The sequence below is a fragment of the Amblyomma maculatum genome, chromosome 5 (assembly GCF_055883805.1).
Source record: "Amblyomma maculatum isolate TAMU_Amacu chromosome 5, ASM5588380v1, whole genome shotgun sequence".
Taxonomy (NCBI): Eukaryota; Metazoa; Arthropoda; class Arachnida; order Ixodida; family Ixodidae; genus Amblyomma; species Amblyomma maculatum.
The window spans coordinates 48,136,698-48,152,521 of record NC_139348.1 but is presented as its reverse complement, the minus strand read 5'-3'; the positions used below and the strand labels follow the sequence as shown (position 1 = coordinate 48,152,521).

Below are 15,824 nucleotides of genomic sequence, written 5' to 3'. Positions count from 1 at the left end.
CCCACGGCAACACATAACGGCAACGACACTCTGTGTTGTTGGCATAGTATGCATCCTTTTATGATATAGTACACTGCAAGACTATTTGCAAATGTAACAACAGTCAAAACAACTGCAGGAATTGAATTATCTTGTGTCAACATGCAAAACAAAATGCATTTAGAGCACTCTGTATTGAGTTTTGGGTGCTTAACATGCAATGCACAAGTGTTCACATGACCTTGTTTCTTTGTTAGTTTGTTTTGTTTTTTTGTGGAGATTAGACTTTCGTTGAATCCTTGCACCATTGTTGGTACAAAGCTAAAAACTTACACGGCAAAGCACAATCATAAGGCAACACTGTCAAAAATAAAGCGTGCAAAATAAGCGGCAGTGACGTACACTGCGTGTATGTCACGGCCGCTTATCCACTTTATGATCACGCATGTACTTCCGGTTGAACGAGCAAAATTTTCTATTTTGGCAGATCCGAGTTCGAGTGAAGCGCACCAGCCTTCGGTGCCGCTCTACAGCGTCAGTCAGGAGCTGGTTTCGACTGCCGCGCCACTTACCCCGGGAAGCCGCCGGGCGCCGCCCGTGATGTACAGAGGAGGTGGGGAGTTTTCACACTGAAGCTGGTTCTAGTTACGTTGTTCTCAGGGGCACCACTGCTGACCTTGAGACACATCTTAGCCAATTTACATGGGGCCGAGAAGACCAAGAGCACGCCATACTTGTTGCCGCCATTTTTCAGGTTGTGGGACACCCTACGTGTCACCACTAGCCTGGCACTGCTCCGTTTATGTCTGCGCTCTTTCTTTGGCCTTCCTTTCATCTTTTGCAAAAGGCGCACTTGCATCTGTGGGGATCGTTTGCCGGGCGCCAGCACATGACGTTTTCAAGCCATGTGAGTGAAGGAACGAGAGGGAATGGGTTCCGCAATGTAGCTGTAGTGTCCAAGAGAGGAGCAAACAGTGCTATATAGCGAAGCGAAAGTGTGTACCCATTCTTCTGCCAAGCTTTTTCTCCCTTCCTCTCTCTTTCCCGGTCTTCGTTTGCAGCAGCACGCACTATGCATGCACCGACAAGACTGCTCAGCCCTTGGCAGACAGAGCGTTGGATGCTTTCTCTAGTGTGTGTTGTGAACCCTCTGTGCGCGGCGGGGGACATGCAATGCGTGTCTTGTGTCGTCGTGCTGAATGTGCGGCGTAGAAAAGCTATGAGGCTGCGGACATTAAGAAGCGGCAGATTCTTTTTGCAAGAGTTGTCCATCCTAGTCGTCATGCTGAAGGTGCGATGCAATATAAGCTATGGTGGCTGCAGACATTACGAAGGGGCAAATATTTTCTTTTTTGCGAGAGTCATTCATTTTTGTCGATGTGCTGAATGTGTGGTGTAGCGTAAGCTATGGCAGCTGTGGACGCTAAGAAGCGGGAGATTTTTGTTTATTCTTTTCTTTTTTCTGAGTGTCGACCATCCTTGTGCTGAACGTGCGTAGTAGCGTAAGGTATGGCGTCTGCGTATGTGAAGAAGCACCAGATATATTTTTGTAACAGTCCATCCTTGCATCTATGAGTCAACAAAAGCACTGCGGTAAGCTGCGATCATGACACCGGCTTTTAGCATTGTTCGCTTCAAATAGTGTTTGCAGCTATCACACTTTTCTATGATTTTGTGCCAGTGGCGTGATAACTCTAACCAGGTTTTGCAATCGCGCTATAGCGGGCACTTTACCAAGTTTGCTCCCCACCACCGCAGGAGCTAACATGAAACGCGACGTGACATTATCACTGCTCAGCATCTTGGCACGCTGCCAGTAAATAAGCTGTGGATGTGACGGTTGAAACGGAGGGATGCACCACCGACTAACGTTTCTTTCTTTTTATTGGCGGCATAATGTAATGTGGGTTCATTATGCAAGTGGGTTGATTATGCGGCAAATATAATATCATTTTTCATGATCGCAAGCGGCATCTCAAGCCAATTTATTTATATTGAATTATCAATATATCAAACTATTTCGCAATCCCCTTCGAGTTCGATATATCCGGGTTCAACAGTAGCTCAAAATCAACTTTTTATTGTTCTGACTTGCATTTACAAAAGAACTGGGAAACTCGGCGGGGACGATAGCAGCAAATGTGCTTAACAGTCGTTGAACAAAAAATACCTGTTTCACTCGTCAACACTCGATGTAAAGGCAGTGAAGAAAGATGCGAGATAAAATAGCTGATGGTGGCGAGCATACCCTGGAACGTCGATGCTACATGTGTGTAACTAATATTTCGAAATACATCTCGGAACGCCTTCTGCAACAAAATGAAGCTGCGTCTTGTGACAATGAGCATGAACAAACAGAGTATGTAATTAATCCTTGTGCTACAATCACTGATAAAGCCACATGCTGGTGGTTGTTAAAACCGACCAAGAGATCTGAATTGTTTGCGGCAGTAGCAATTTGAACTGCTAACAATTTATTACAGTGTGCATGGAAAATAACCACCAAAGGATTTTAACGTTGTGCAATAGCTAGCGGCATAACTGCTTTAAATATTCTTTTTTTTTTCTAGGACAATTACAGAATAGAACAAACTTAACAGCGAGACTTTTACCCGGAATTCTGTACTAATGTTTGAAAAGTACCGGCAAATGTTATGAATTTGAATGCGCTTATATGCTTCGTTTTTTTCCCACCCTGCTATGATCTGTACTAGATTGCAGTATCTATGAAAAAATAAAAAAAATTGTGCAGAGTCAACCCGCGCTTACTGAACGCAGTAAAAAAGAGTTCTCTTGAATGGAAGAAAATACTCAATTATGGGACACCTAGATTCATGTGTAAGCATTTGCAGACAGCTGTTTCAATTTTGTTGTCTTAAGATTGGGAAAGGGGTTTAGGTAAGCACACATTATACATTAGAATTGGAGCAGTCTCGCCATGAAGCTGAAATTCAGTTCTGAAAATTTTCGAGCAGCAATTTGCGAAAAGTCTAAATTAAGAGAAAAGTGCAAATGTAATTTATACCTACACGTGGCCACCTTGTTTGGCTGTCCAGGGCCACTGTTTCGTTGTGGTGCCTTTAAGGTGGCTCTACAATGCTTTCAAAATGATGGCATTCAATTTCCCCTCGGTGTTTTTGTCTATGGAAGGAGGTAAGTTGGGAAGTTTTTGTGATGAAAAATATTTTGGCAAGCTTCAGAACCTGTGTGTATACTGACGCAGCAGTCATGTAATAGTTCTATTTATGAAAATCTGCTTTGTCACAGTATCTCAGCAACTTACAATAATTTGAACGGTGAGGAGAGTATGAGACATAGCAAGGTCATTTAGATTTAGCCTGGAAGTTTTCAGAAGCAGTCGTTAACACAAACTTGAATATGTTAGCAGACATCTGGGTAACATGAGAGTTATGAGCTGAAGTAGCATGAACGGGGAACAGAAGTCAGCAAATATAATTTTCAAGCGAAATGACTGGAAAATATAAGTCTCCAGAAAGATAAAGAGGAGTACTCGGGAACCTATGAATGGCCATATTGACAGCGTCAGGCAAATTGTCGCAGAAGAAAGGTTGAATGGTTGATAACACCAGCAGGGCATCTTTGTGGTTATAAATAAATGCAAAATAATTTGAGTGAGGAATTCATGGGATTGTTATAGAAAACCGTTTCTTCTGATGTGATGAAAAACACTGCCTGCGCTGATCAAGCCTACGAATGTTGTAGTTCCTTTCACAAGCGAACAGGTCCTGTGTTTAAAATGCTGCTTTCTATTAGCGTGCGTGTCTCCCTACTTTGCTCATTGTCATTCATCTTATTGGTTTCCAGGTAAGCAAAGTGCTTTCCTTTGTTGCAGGCTCATGCTCCATGGCACCAGTGTCAGCCCGACGTAGCCAGTTGTCAACTGGCAATGGTAGTCAATCACCATGCCATGAGCCAGAGAGGAAACGTAAGCACCTCATTTTGCACATCTTCAAAAGAAGAGCTTTATTACAATTGGTCCCTTTTAGCTTGTTATCCATCACATCAGCTGAGCAGAGCATAGTGTATTTCTATTTAAATGGACTCTCTTCTCATTCTTGATGGAAAGTGATAAAAAATACATATTGTGCTGTACTGGATTCTACAAAAAATCTGAAGAAGTCTACCGCAGTGACATTCAATTGCTGAGGCAAAGGATGTGATTTTTATCGCAGCCATGCGTGCTTGAAAAAACGCTTTGCTGCGAGAGATGCGGTCATGTTGGGCAGAAGAAGGCCTGTGCTTCAGCTGAAGCATCATAACAAGCAAAAGTTCCTTCATCTGAAGAGAGTTCCTTAATCTGGCAATGTAGGAGTCATATCAAATGCACATTTTTAAACCTTGCAAGCGTTTTTCGGAATTAAAAAAAGAAGCCAGGGCAAAGCAACATTTGAGAAAGAAAAGAAGGAATCGAGTATTTTTGAACATTAACTTTTGCATAGAAAATTATTGTTTAGTAACGATGCAGAATATCATTGTTCTTTTTAACCAAGAAATTTGGGGCTTTGCTATGAGATACTTAGGAAAGGAGCCAACAGTCACTGACACAAGTAATGTGATTATTAATCTTGGAGGTGATTTGTTACCAGGTAGGTTTTTCTAAAGGCTACCCTACACTGTATCATACCCACACTGTCCACTAGGTGATAGAGAAATACGGTGTTTATAACCAGCCCCTATATATAGCCATTAAAGATTATGGAGGAAGCATTTTAATTATGGGAACATAGCGCAAAGTAGACACGGACACAAAAGAAGATAAACACGCACGAGTGCTCATGTGTTTCCCTTCTTTTGTGTCCTTGTCATCCTTGCGCTACGTTGCTACAATGCAAACGCACCAACCCGCCAAATTTAGCATTCATCTGAGAAAGCATTTGACTCAGTTGAAACTTTGGCATCCATGCTGACATTTCAGAACTAGGTTGTGGTTGAGGCATATGTAAATGTACGGGAAAATATCTAGTGGCTGCAAGACAACCATAGTTCTGCATAAGGGAAGTAATAAAGGTTTACTCTATTTGGCTGAACTAGCTGCACTAGTTCATTGAGTGCAGTACCTTCGCAATCATTTTTACAGTGCAGTGCATAACCCCAGCACCTTGCTATTTCTTTTGCTAAGGTGCAGGCCTAGTTTAGCGTGGGTTCACCGAATCTCTGAACTAGTCGGTTACCAAGTGCAGCGAGTGCATCAAATGTGAAGCGCCAGCGGCGCTAGTGTCGCACTGCATCTGAACTAAACCTGAACTAGTGCTGCACGCTCTCGGCACCCCCTTGGATCCTGCCAGAACTGGTGCAGAAAGTGCTGGAAAATAGAGTAGACCTAAAATTTATATAAAGAAGGGTGTTGGGCAAGGAGATACCATTTTCCAGTGCTGTTTATCATATGTTTACTGTTTCCTGGATTGGAAGTGGTTAGGGATGAGTGTTGATGGAGAACAACTCAATAATTTGATTACATTGCCTTGCTAAATAACTCGAGACACCAACTGCATGTGGTGATGAATGCCCTAGACAGGCATAGGTCTAATAAGGAGTATACAGAAAACTAAAGCAGCACTCAATCCTTGGGCAGGAGCAGCAGTTTACGATAGGTGGTGAGTCTGATTTCACATACTTTGTTATCTGGTACAACTATGATGTAGCCTATTTCCTAATCAGTGTGGGGATGATCTTCATTGTCTGCCAGATGGTGCAGTCTCAAAGTTTGGTCTCTGGTGCATGTTATGTGCAGCTTAATTTCAAGATGTACCAGTTGCCTGAGGTTGTCATGTAGGAACTTGATTAAGGTCTTCTGTATTTGGGAAAGTATGTTTTTGTAATGAGGGCTCTCTGGTGGCATCTCCATATTGTCTGCTTGGCTGTTGTGTGTACATGGCGCTAGCACTGTGGATGCTGTAGTCAAACTGGTGTCCAACAGCCCAGAGAGGAAGTGTTTTGGCATTCTTCTTGCCCAGTGCAAAGGTTATACATTATGTGTCAGAAAGATAAAAATGTTTCATGGTGTCACCCATTGTGCCCTCACTACTGTCGTGAAAAGGGAGATGCATATTTCAGCAGAGAAAGCTCAACTGGGGGTTGTACAGGCATCTGCTGGAACTAGGTGGAAGTGGTGCATCTCAAATCAAGAAATAGTCCTGCTGGGAATGATTTTTGCTTCCATATCTAGCTAGAAAAAGATGGTGTTCCAATTGAGATTGAATTATTGCCACCTAGAAGGGCATGATTTACTATTCCATCTAGAAATGGGAACATGTTTAATTTCCTCTGCTTTGTTGTTAGGTTAGTAGGGTGCCCAACCTTGTTATTCTTGTGCAGGGGCCAGAAATGTTGAGGTCAACTTGGGCCATCTCAAGCCATTTGATCATGGTATGTCGAGTGATGTTGTTCTGTTCTGGAAGATGTTTGCTGACATTATAATTAAGTTTTGTTGCTATGCGGATTTACTGCACTGTCAGCGTGCTTTACAATTACAGTCAAATATTGAACTCGAAGGGGATTGCGGACTAGTTCCATACAGTTATACCTCGATATAACGAAGTCGGTAAAATCGGCGCTTAAATTCTTTACATTGAAATTTCGTTATGTCGAAATTAGGCTCATAACATGCAAATAAAATTCTCAAATGATGTTGCTGGTGCGAAGCACACACGGAAGAACTTTTATTTGTGGGTAAAGTAGTTCGTCACTTTTTTTTTTGAGTCTTCTTTGCATTCAACAACGGCATTACGCACCGTTCATAGGCCCACAACGACCGCATAGCCTCTTCCTCTCCTGTAGAGCCCGCGAAGCGCCTCAGTACATCAATCGCATCAACTACTTCACGGGAGGTAGGGACGCCGCCACACTCGTCCTGATTGTCTATTTCGTCGTCACTCTCACCTTGCAATTCCCGAACCACATCGTTCAGGGTCGATTCCGTGGTCACATCTTCTGTCGCGAGGACATATGAATCACCAAGAACGAAATCGTCGATCTCGACGCTCTCCGGCACAGCACCACCGCTGCGAAGGCGCTCCCAAGACTACTGAAGTGCCTGAGCTTCTGTTGTTTCAAGCGTGGACAAACCACTTTCAGGTAGAACTGCTGCGGAAGCGTCTGCTCCAAGGCCTGCTTTTTGAAAATAGTTTTCAATGATTTTCTTTGGCATTACTTTCCAGGATGCGGACAGCATCTTGAGCGCTTGAAACAAATCAACTTTCGTTGACCGTTCCAGCCAAATGTCGAGGAGCAGCTTGTCATGTAATCTTCGGCGATAGGCACATATCAAGCTGTTAATTATGCCCTGATAGAGCGGTTGGATGAGTGATGTGTAGTTGGGTGGGAGAAACTGCAGTTCCACATGTGCAAGCTCCAAGTCGTCAACGTGGTGCGCGGAGCAGTTGTTGAGGGTGAGGCACACGCGGCGTCCGGATTCTTTAATGTCCTCTTCAAGGTCTTGCAGCCAACTGCAGAAGATACTGCGGGTCATCCATGCTTTTTTGTTCGATGTATAGGCAATCTCGAGTTGCCGCGAATTCTTAAAGCAGTGTGGTTTTTTGCTGCGCCCGATAACAAGTGGCATACGCTTGTCACTTCCAATCATGTTGGCGCACAGGAGGACTGTGATCTGTAGCTTGCTATGCTTGCCGCCGTGGCAACGATCACCTTTTAAAGCCAGTGTGCAGTTAGGCAGCATCTGGTAGAACAATGCTGTCTCGTCGGCGTTATATATGTCTGTGGGATCGTAGCGCTCGAGGATATCTGGCACTGCGTTCGTAATCCAGGCAGCCGATTGTGTTGCATCAGCCGATGACGACTCACCGCTCAAGCTTTTGCCAACGATCGAGTGTCGAGCCTTAAACCTATGCAGCCAGCCACTGCTGGCCTGGAAGTCATCGCGACCAAGCAGGCATGCGAAATCTCTTGCTTTTTTGTGGTAGGACCGCACCACCGATAGGAATGTTTTGCGTCCGGGTTGACATGAACTACTTGAAAACAGCTTTATCCACGTCTTCATGGGTTGCTGCCTTCAACCTTTTCCGCTGGCTGCTTGTCCCCTTTTTTAAGGAGTCGATGGATCCCTTGGAGCTCAAAATCGTGGAGAGTGAACTTTGCGGTATCTCGAAGTTTGCGGCGACATCTTTCTTCTTTTCGCCCTTCGCGACGGCATCCAGTATGCTGGCCTTCACTTCAGGAGAGAGCACTTTTTGTTTGCCACTCATGCTGCTGGAACGGAGCCACCAGACAAGCGTCGCGACTACGACGACGACGAGGGACAGGTCACCAGTCACGCCATGTGACAACAAGCAAATGCACGCACACAGCACGCCGACATGCGCTGCGCAAAAAAGTAGGCATAAACTGCGTAGGGAGCATGCATGCTGCGCTGCGGCACCTAAACTGGGTCGATGCTCGTGCCACCTAGTGGAGTTGCTCAACACCATGTTTGCGTCTCCTCTTTCACTCCCACCTTCCTCCCTTCCCTTACGGCGTGGTTGAGGTGTCCACAGGAAACAAGTGAGACAGTTACCGCACCTTTCCCTTCCTATAAATTAATCAATCCCGCGTAGTACATCAAATGGCGCAGCGTGTGCCACGTCGTATCATCATTGTCGTCACATTTCTAAGCGCACTCGGTTGTGCTGCACCTCCGCGCCAAGGTCGACCCACCTTGGCCGCACTGCGCTTATTTTCAGGCTGCGTGCACTTTGATGGGCGCTGCTCTCAACCACTCAGGATCGTGGTACACCTTTGTTCAGGCATTGAGTTTTCAACTAAATTTCGTTACATTGAAAGTTCGGCAAAATTTGCTTCGTTATAGGGGGCCTAAAAATACATTGTTTTCTATGCGCCCAGAGTTACCGAAACTGAACTACTTCGTTACATCGGGGATTTCGTTAAATTGAAGTTCGTTATATCGAGGTTGTACTGTATATCGATAATTTGATATACAAAAATTGGCTTGAGGTGCCGCTTGTAATTGTGAAAAATGAGATCGTATTTGCCGCTTAAATCATCCCACTCACATAATGAACCCACCCTCCACTTTCGCCACTGAGAATGTGAAAAAAATTAGTCAGTGCAGCGTCGTATTTTTGGTCATCGCATCCATAGCTCATTTACAGTCGACGACTGATTTTTAGGACTCAAAGGACCACGAAAAGGTCTGAAAAATCGGGCTGTCCAAAAAAACAAATGTGCCCCAAGGAAAGCTCAATTTATTGCCGATTATTCACTTTGAGGCCGGAAAAAGTCATGAATGCTTTTTTTCACCACTTTCCGCTTTCGTGCTAACAGGTCCGTCGGAATTTCGCTTGCACCAGCTCAGCTTGCGTCGGCTGCGCTGCTGCAGGTGAGTCATTGTCGTCGCTCTCAGACTCCGCAAGCACTTGGCGAATAATTTCTGCATCTGTGAGCCCTGCGCACAGTTCCAACTCGTGGTCCACACGTATGAACTCTGAAAAGGAGACTGTCGATGGACTTTCGACACCTGCAGTGCGAAGGTCGTGAATGAGCTGCTCATTGCCTGCCAGCTGCTCGAAGACGCTCTCTTCTTTTAAAGGGCCACTGTCCAGGGAAGGCCCTTTTAAGAAAAGGAGCCCAGTGTTTCGATCAGGTACCGGAGATAGTCTGTGCAAAATTCTACAGCGACACGCGCGCCGCAAAGCTTCGAAAATACAATTCAAAGCTTCCTCATGCTCTCCTTTGAGAAGCCAGCTTCACCGCTTCCTGCGCTGGCCCGACGGGCCCCGATAATTACGTACGTACCGGGAACGACGTCCGTTGGTCCATCTCGCTGACTGACGGGAGAAGAATGGGTGTCTACCGCTCGCAGCGCGCTTTTCCCTCGCCACGGCCAGACTGAATCCAGCGGCGCGCGCTCCCTCGACCGTTTTTTTTTTCGCGCTCGCGGAGAGCCACGCCCCACCTCCCACCAAACGCGGAGGAGGAAGGGGAATTTGTATTGCAGAGGCTAGACGACCTCGGGCAGGAGAGGGAAAAACCTTTGCGAGGGAACGGAAGGAGAGAGGCAGGATAGAATCGGGTGATTGCGGTGGCTGTAACTGCGTTATTAGTTACTCTTTTCAAAAACATTTTGCGGCCTTGCGTTCCAGGGGCGAAGTCTCACAGTCACCGGGGAAGAAAATATTTTCGACCGGAGGGTGGACAGTGGGCCTTTAAGGCAGCCGACTCGTTATTCAGTACAAATCCTGCGTGGCGGAAGCAGTTGCGCAGTGTTTTGGGTGCCACCGACTTCCACGCGTGGGCGAGCATGCTAAGTGCTTCGAGCGAATCGACAGAGTAGGTTTTCCCACTGTCGAGGCACACCGCAACCACCAATCACTGGATCACAACACCGACTGTTGAGTGCCTTGTCGCTGCCGCATTGCACGGAAAAAAAAATCTCCTTATAAAATTTGGAAACAGCTTCTTAAAGAACTGAAACCGATTCAATTAAATGCGATCCATAGTAGCGACAGAACGTAGTTCTCGCATCAGCACGTCCATGGCTAAGCCTACTTGCTATGCTCGGCAACGCATGTGAAACGCATGGCAAACACAGGAACAGGCAGTTGAAGTGTTCATGCTAAAAGAAAAAAAAAAGCCCTCCGGCGGCGAGCAGCGACGGCAGTGACGTCCCGGAAACGGAAGTTGATATGCAAATAATAAAGCATCAATCCAGCATCAGTTTAGTTGAGGAACGGCACTCAAGGCCGGCACTGGTTTTATGGCTATCGATGGAAAAAGTAAACAAACAAGGTGGCGGCGACACTACTCAAAATGTGTGGCAGTTGGCCCGACTGACAGTTGGAATGTCCGAAAAATCTAATCGCCCTATTTAGAGTGTCCAAAACTTTGAGCAGCGTAATACATTGACTTTAAATGGTATGTCCTGGGGCCGGGAAAAAGCTCGAATAATCAAGCATATCCAAAAACTTTAGAGCCGAAAAATCAGTCGACTGTATTGGCAGCATGCCAAGTTGCTGTGCAGCGATAACATCACAGCATGCTTATCTTTGGCTATGCTCTTATTGCAAAAGCAATGGTACTCGCGCTTCCAAGCCTTCGCGTGACTCAGCCGCAGTTAGGTTTTACCCACGTGACGCTGTGACGTCACAGCCCACGTGACACACGGGCTGGCAGGAGCTGCCAACTTGGGTCTCTCGTTTCACATGGGACGGTTAGGTCAGAATCAGCCTGCTAGGACCTTCGCATTCACGTTACTCCTATGGGCCACTAAGGCTCGTTTATATGGGTTGGTTAAAGCGGGGCTTTATATGTGGGCTGAGGAAGAAGAAAAAGAAAAGAAGGATGCCGGGTCACCCGCTGCTAATGCTTTCGCTCAATATTTGGTTCAGCAGCGTTGAACCCTTGTAATTTTTTGTATGTTTGCTTCTGCGTTACCGGGAAGCGAACTTGGCAGAATGCCCGCGATGGCTTGATTGTACAGGCCTGGTGCTATTTATCACACCACTTTTGGGGTGAGCCAAGTCCACTGCCACAAAATCATTGGAAAGTGTGATAGCTGCAAATCCCGTTAGAAGTGAACAATACTAAAAGCCAGCGTCACTATCGCAGCTCACTGCGTGCTTTCATTGATTCATAGAAGCAAGAACGGATGACTCGCAAAAAAAAAATGCCACTTCTTAGTGTCCATAGCCTCCATAGCTTACTCTACGGCGCACATTGAGCACTACACGGATCGTTGACTCGCAAAAATAAAAAAAAAAATGCCACCTCCTAACGTCCCCAGCCGACATAGCTTATGCTATTCCGCATGTTCAGCACGACGACGAGGTTGGTTGACTTTGTCATTGGATGATTCACTGTACCTGTCTGCTTGATTTACACACATATTTAAGCCTACCTTACATTGATTGTTTCACCTGTTTTGTTTGTTCTGACTTGAAATGTCTTATCTTATTCCAATCTCTCCCCCCCCCCCTTATGTAATACCCCTCCTAGGGGTCTTTAAGGGTCAATAAAGAATGATGAAGATGATGACTCTCACAGAAAAAATTGCCACTTAATTGTTGCAGCCGCCATAGCTTACGCTATGCCGCACCTTCAGCACGACAATACAAGACGTGCATCGCACGTGACCGCTACGCACAGAGGATTCACAACAAGCACTGGAGTAAGTGTCGGATGTTGTCTGCTATCGGCTGAGCTTGCTTCTCAGCACATGCGTAGTGTGTGCTGCTGCGAACGAAAACGGGGAAGAGAGAAAGCTCGTCAGAAGAATGGACACACCCTTGTGCTTCGGTCGACTGCGTTTTTTCTTTTCTACCAAACACCATGGCTACATTGGCTGCGTCTGCTCTGTACCGGTCGTTGCCAAACTGCAGCCCTCTTGTTCCTTCACACATGTAGCACACATGCTGGCACATGACAAACGATCCACAGATATGCACGCCTTTGGGGAAAGGACGCGGCACTGCTCTAGACCAGTCGCCGCCAAACTGTTATCTCTTGTTCCTTTTGTGCGTGGCTTGAAAACAATATGCAGCAAATGGCGGAGAGTGATGCAATCATCTTTGGGGAAGGCGCACCTTCCAATATGTGGTGCGGAGTTCGATATATCGAATGACCGGTGAAATTGGAGTTCAATATAAATGCAGCTTTCCTATACTTTTACGTGAGCTTTTCAAGGGGATGTTCTATTAGCTCGATACAGTCGAACCCGGATAATTTGAATTTTGGGTATATTGAACTCCCGGAATATTCCCTTGAAAATCCCATGTAAAAGTATAGGAAAGCTGCGACCTATATCGAACTCAATTTCACCGGTCGTTCGATATATCGAACTACACACCACGCATTGGACGGTGTGCCTTCCTCAATGACGATCGCATCACCCTCGGCCATTTGCCGCGTGACGCTTTCAAGTCACGCGTGGAAGTAATGAGAGGGCACAGTTCGGCGCTCCAGCACAAAACGCGATAGAGTGAAGTGCAAGGGTGTGCCCACTCTTCTGCCAAGCTTTATCTCACCCCTTCCTCTCTCTTTCCCAGTCTTCGTTCGCAGTAGCATGCACGGACAAGCCAGCTCAGCACGTGGCAGACGCTTTCTTCAGTGTGTGTTGGGAACGCTCTCTGCGGGGCGGCTGACGTGCGATGCACGTCTCGTGTCATCGTTCTGAACGTGCTTAAGCTATGGTGGCTGCGGACGCTAAGAAGCGATAGTTCTTAGTTCCTTTTTCTTTTTTTTTTTGAGGGAGTCGTTGATCCTTACTGTCGTGCTGAACATGTGGCGCATTGTAAGCTATGGCGGCTGCTGACATTAAGCAGCGGCACATTTTTTTCTTTTTTTGCTTCTTTGCGAGAGTCGTCCATTCTTACATCTATGAATCAATGAAAGCACGCGGTCAGCTGCGATCATGACACCGACTTTTAGCATTGTTTGCTTCAAGCGGCATTTGCAGCTATCACGCTTGTCAATGATTTTGTGGCAGTGCACCACGCCTGGCCCAAGTGCGGCGTGATAAATCGAGCCAGGCTTGTGCAATCAAGCCATCACGGGCACTCTGCCAAGTTCGCTCCTTGCCGCCACAGGATCTATCAAAAGTGTAGGCGAAAGGTAAACACGCCATGACGTTATCGCTGCGTAGCATCTTGGCACACTGCCAAAAAAGCTGTGGATGCGACAGTCTAAAAGGAGAGATGCGCCACCAAACTGTTTTTCTAGAAAAATTTTCGGGGGCAAAAGTGAGGGGGGTTTATTACACGAGTGGGTTGATTACGCAACAAATACAGTATCATTTTTCACAATTGCAAGCGGCGTCTCAAGCAGATTTCTATATATTGAAATATCGATATATCAAAGTTAGAGTTCGATACTTTCGACTGTATAACCAATTTTAGAATTATCCGTGTTTGGCTGTACCTGCAGGGAAGTGGTAGGGCTGCTGCATCAAGTGTGTTGCATGTATTTTGCACGCTTTTAATCGGTTAAAATATCTCGTAGACTGCAAAGTAGGGTTTAGCCAGAGGCTCACACGTAATGAAAGTTGTTTGTTGCAACAGTGCTCTGATAGCTCAACATGGCTTTTAAGTGATGTTGAGCCATGTTAGGTTGGTTTGAGTTAGGTCAGTGTGCTGTGGTATAAAAAATTGTAAGAGCTTGAGGAGCATGTGTTTTATCTGTTGAATTTTATGGTGCTGTGTCAATCGTTTAGTCGTTTGGTGCTGGAAAATGAGTGTTGCTGTCTTTGTTTGCATGGTAGGGTTCAGGCGGGAAATGGTGGTGCGAGGTACAATGGGTGTTCAAGGCACCAGGCATCAGATGTCAGACATATATTACTACTCACCTGCTGGGGCAAAACTGGTGAGTGACTGCTTGGACTTTGAGCAATGGACAGGAAGGAAGGTAGAGAAGGTTTCGCATTTATTGAACTCCCGTTGAACGGAACATTTAACTGCTTTCCTTCAGAGAGTGTTTCTGCTGATGTCATCACAATCACTTTGTAAAATTCCTTGAGAAGCTGAAAGTCTAGCTCGATTGAGCCTGAGGTTGTCATTTGAGGAAGGTTTGGTGCATGGCTGCTGTGGTTCTCTTGTGACATAATTCGCTGTTGGAGGACACGAACAAATGAACTGTACCTTATGGTAACAAATGCAGAAAAAAATTGTTGGGGTTTGAGCATGGCTTGAACCTAGTGATAGAGCGAAAGTTGTGACTGTTCTAGTGATAACCCCTGTAACAATGCCTTTTCAATTCACATTTTTTTTCTCAAATTTGCTTAAGTTATAATATAGGGTAAAGGAAGGCACGTTTTACTTTTGGGTAGACATTGCGGAATGATGAACTGCTACACCTACTCGGGCCACGGTTATGTTTTCATATTTTCCTTGTAAATTGATTTGTAAAGAAAGATTTGGCTGCAGGCGACAAAGCGTTGCACCTAACACAACCAGCACTCTGTTGAACGCGTCATAGTTCACTTATGTTATAGGCAGCATCCACTTTCATGTCCTGCCTATCGCGGTTCCAACAGACACTTTCCTGCTCCACTCGGTCAGCTCTCCGCGGTGGCGCATGATGCAAAGTGTGGAAACTACGCTTCTGCTTCTCTCTGCGCTGGCGCTCATCTGTTTGATGCTGCTAATCTCCTCCTCCTCTCTGTAGCAAGCGCAATGGCGGAACACCTGTGGAGCAACACAGCTGGTTGCCATGGTTACGGTTCACTATGCGTTTGCACAAAACGATTTCGTGAAGAGTGTCGTTAATGTTGAATATTGCAATAGAATGCAGTGCTATTAGTTTTTATTCAAAATCTTCACAGGCAAAGAAAGCCATTATACCTTACCCTTCCCCCCCCCCCCAAACAAACAAACAAAAAAAAAGCTTTTCTGAAATGCTAGAGATTGGTATAGTCCGAATAGGCTCCGATAGTTAGTGCCTGTCTCACTACTGAGCTCATACATGACATGGACAACGAAAAAAATATTTGAACTACTTCAATTCTGTCAAGAATTACAGAAAGAAAAAGAAAACAAAATGCCGCATTGGAGAAGATAATGACTTTGATGCAAAAGCTGCACGTTGCACAAAGCACTGCACGAACACGCGTCCACGAAGGGTCTTGACGTTGCGCCGGGTATAAGGCAGAACTCTGCAATGTGACATCGCAGACAGCCGTATCTGCTATATATTTATTTTCACAAACTAGAAGCGCGATATGATGGCAACAGGAGCTACATATCTAATGAGGATTAGCGCTCACGGAATCACGTCGTTGACCAGTAGCGTTTCGCCAGCAAATTCACGTGGTTGCGGGCTTTAGTAACATATAGAATATGGAATCTGCTATATTATATGGTTTCTTGAAGACATAGCGCTAA

General features: G+C 45.6%; 1 protein-coding gene across 1 annotated transcript in view; it reads left to right on the top strand.

Annotated features, from left to right (window-relative positions):
• LOC146188261 (uncharacterized) overlaps positions 1-15,824 on the top strand; it is a 143,934-nt gene that overhangs the window by 11,617 nt on the left and 116,493 nt on the right. The window contains exons 3-6 of the mRNA XM_084605015.1: positions 467-592; positions 3,833-3,925; positions 6,316-6,366; positions 14,207-14,307. Coding sequence (XP_084461141.1) covers positions 580-592; positions 3,833-3,925; positions 6,316-6,366; positions 14,207-14,307 — 258 coding nt within the window. The 5' untranslated portion in view covers positions 467-579. The remainder of the gene's footprint in view (positions 1-466; positions 593-3,832; positions 3,926-6,315; positions 6,367-14,206; positions 14,308-15,824) is intronic.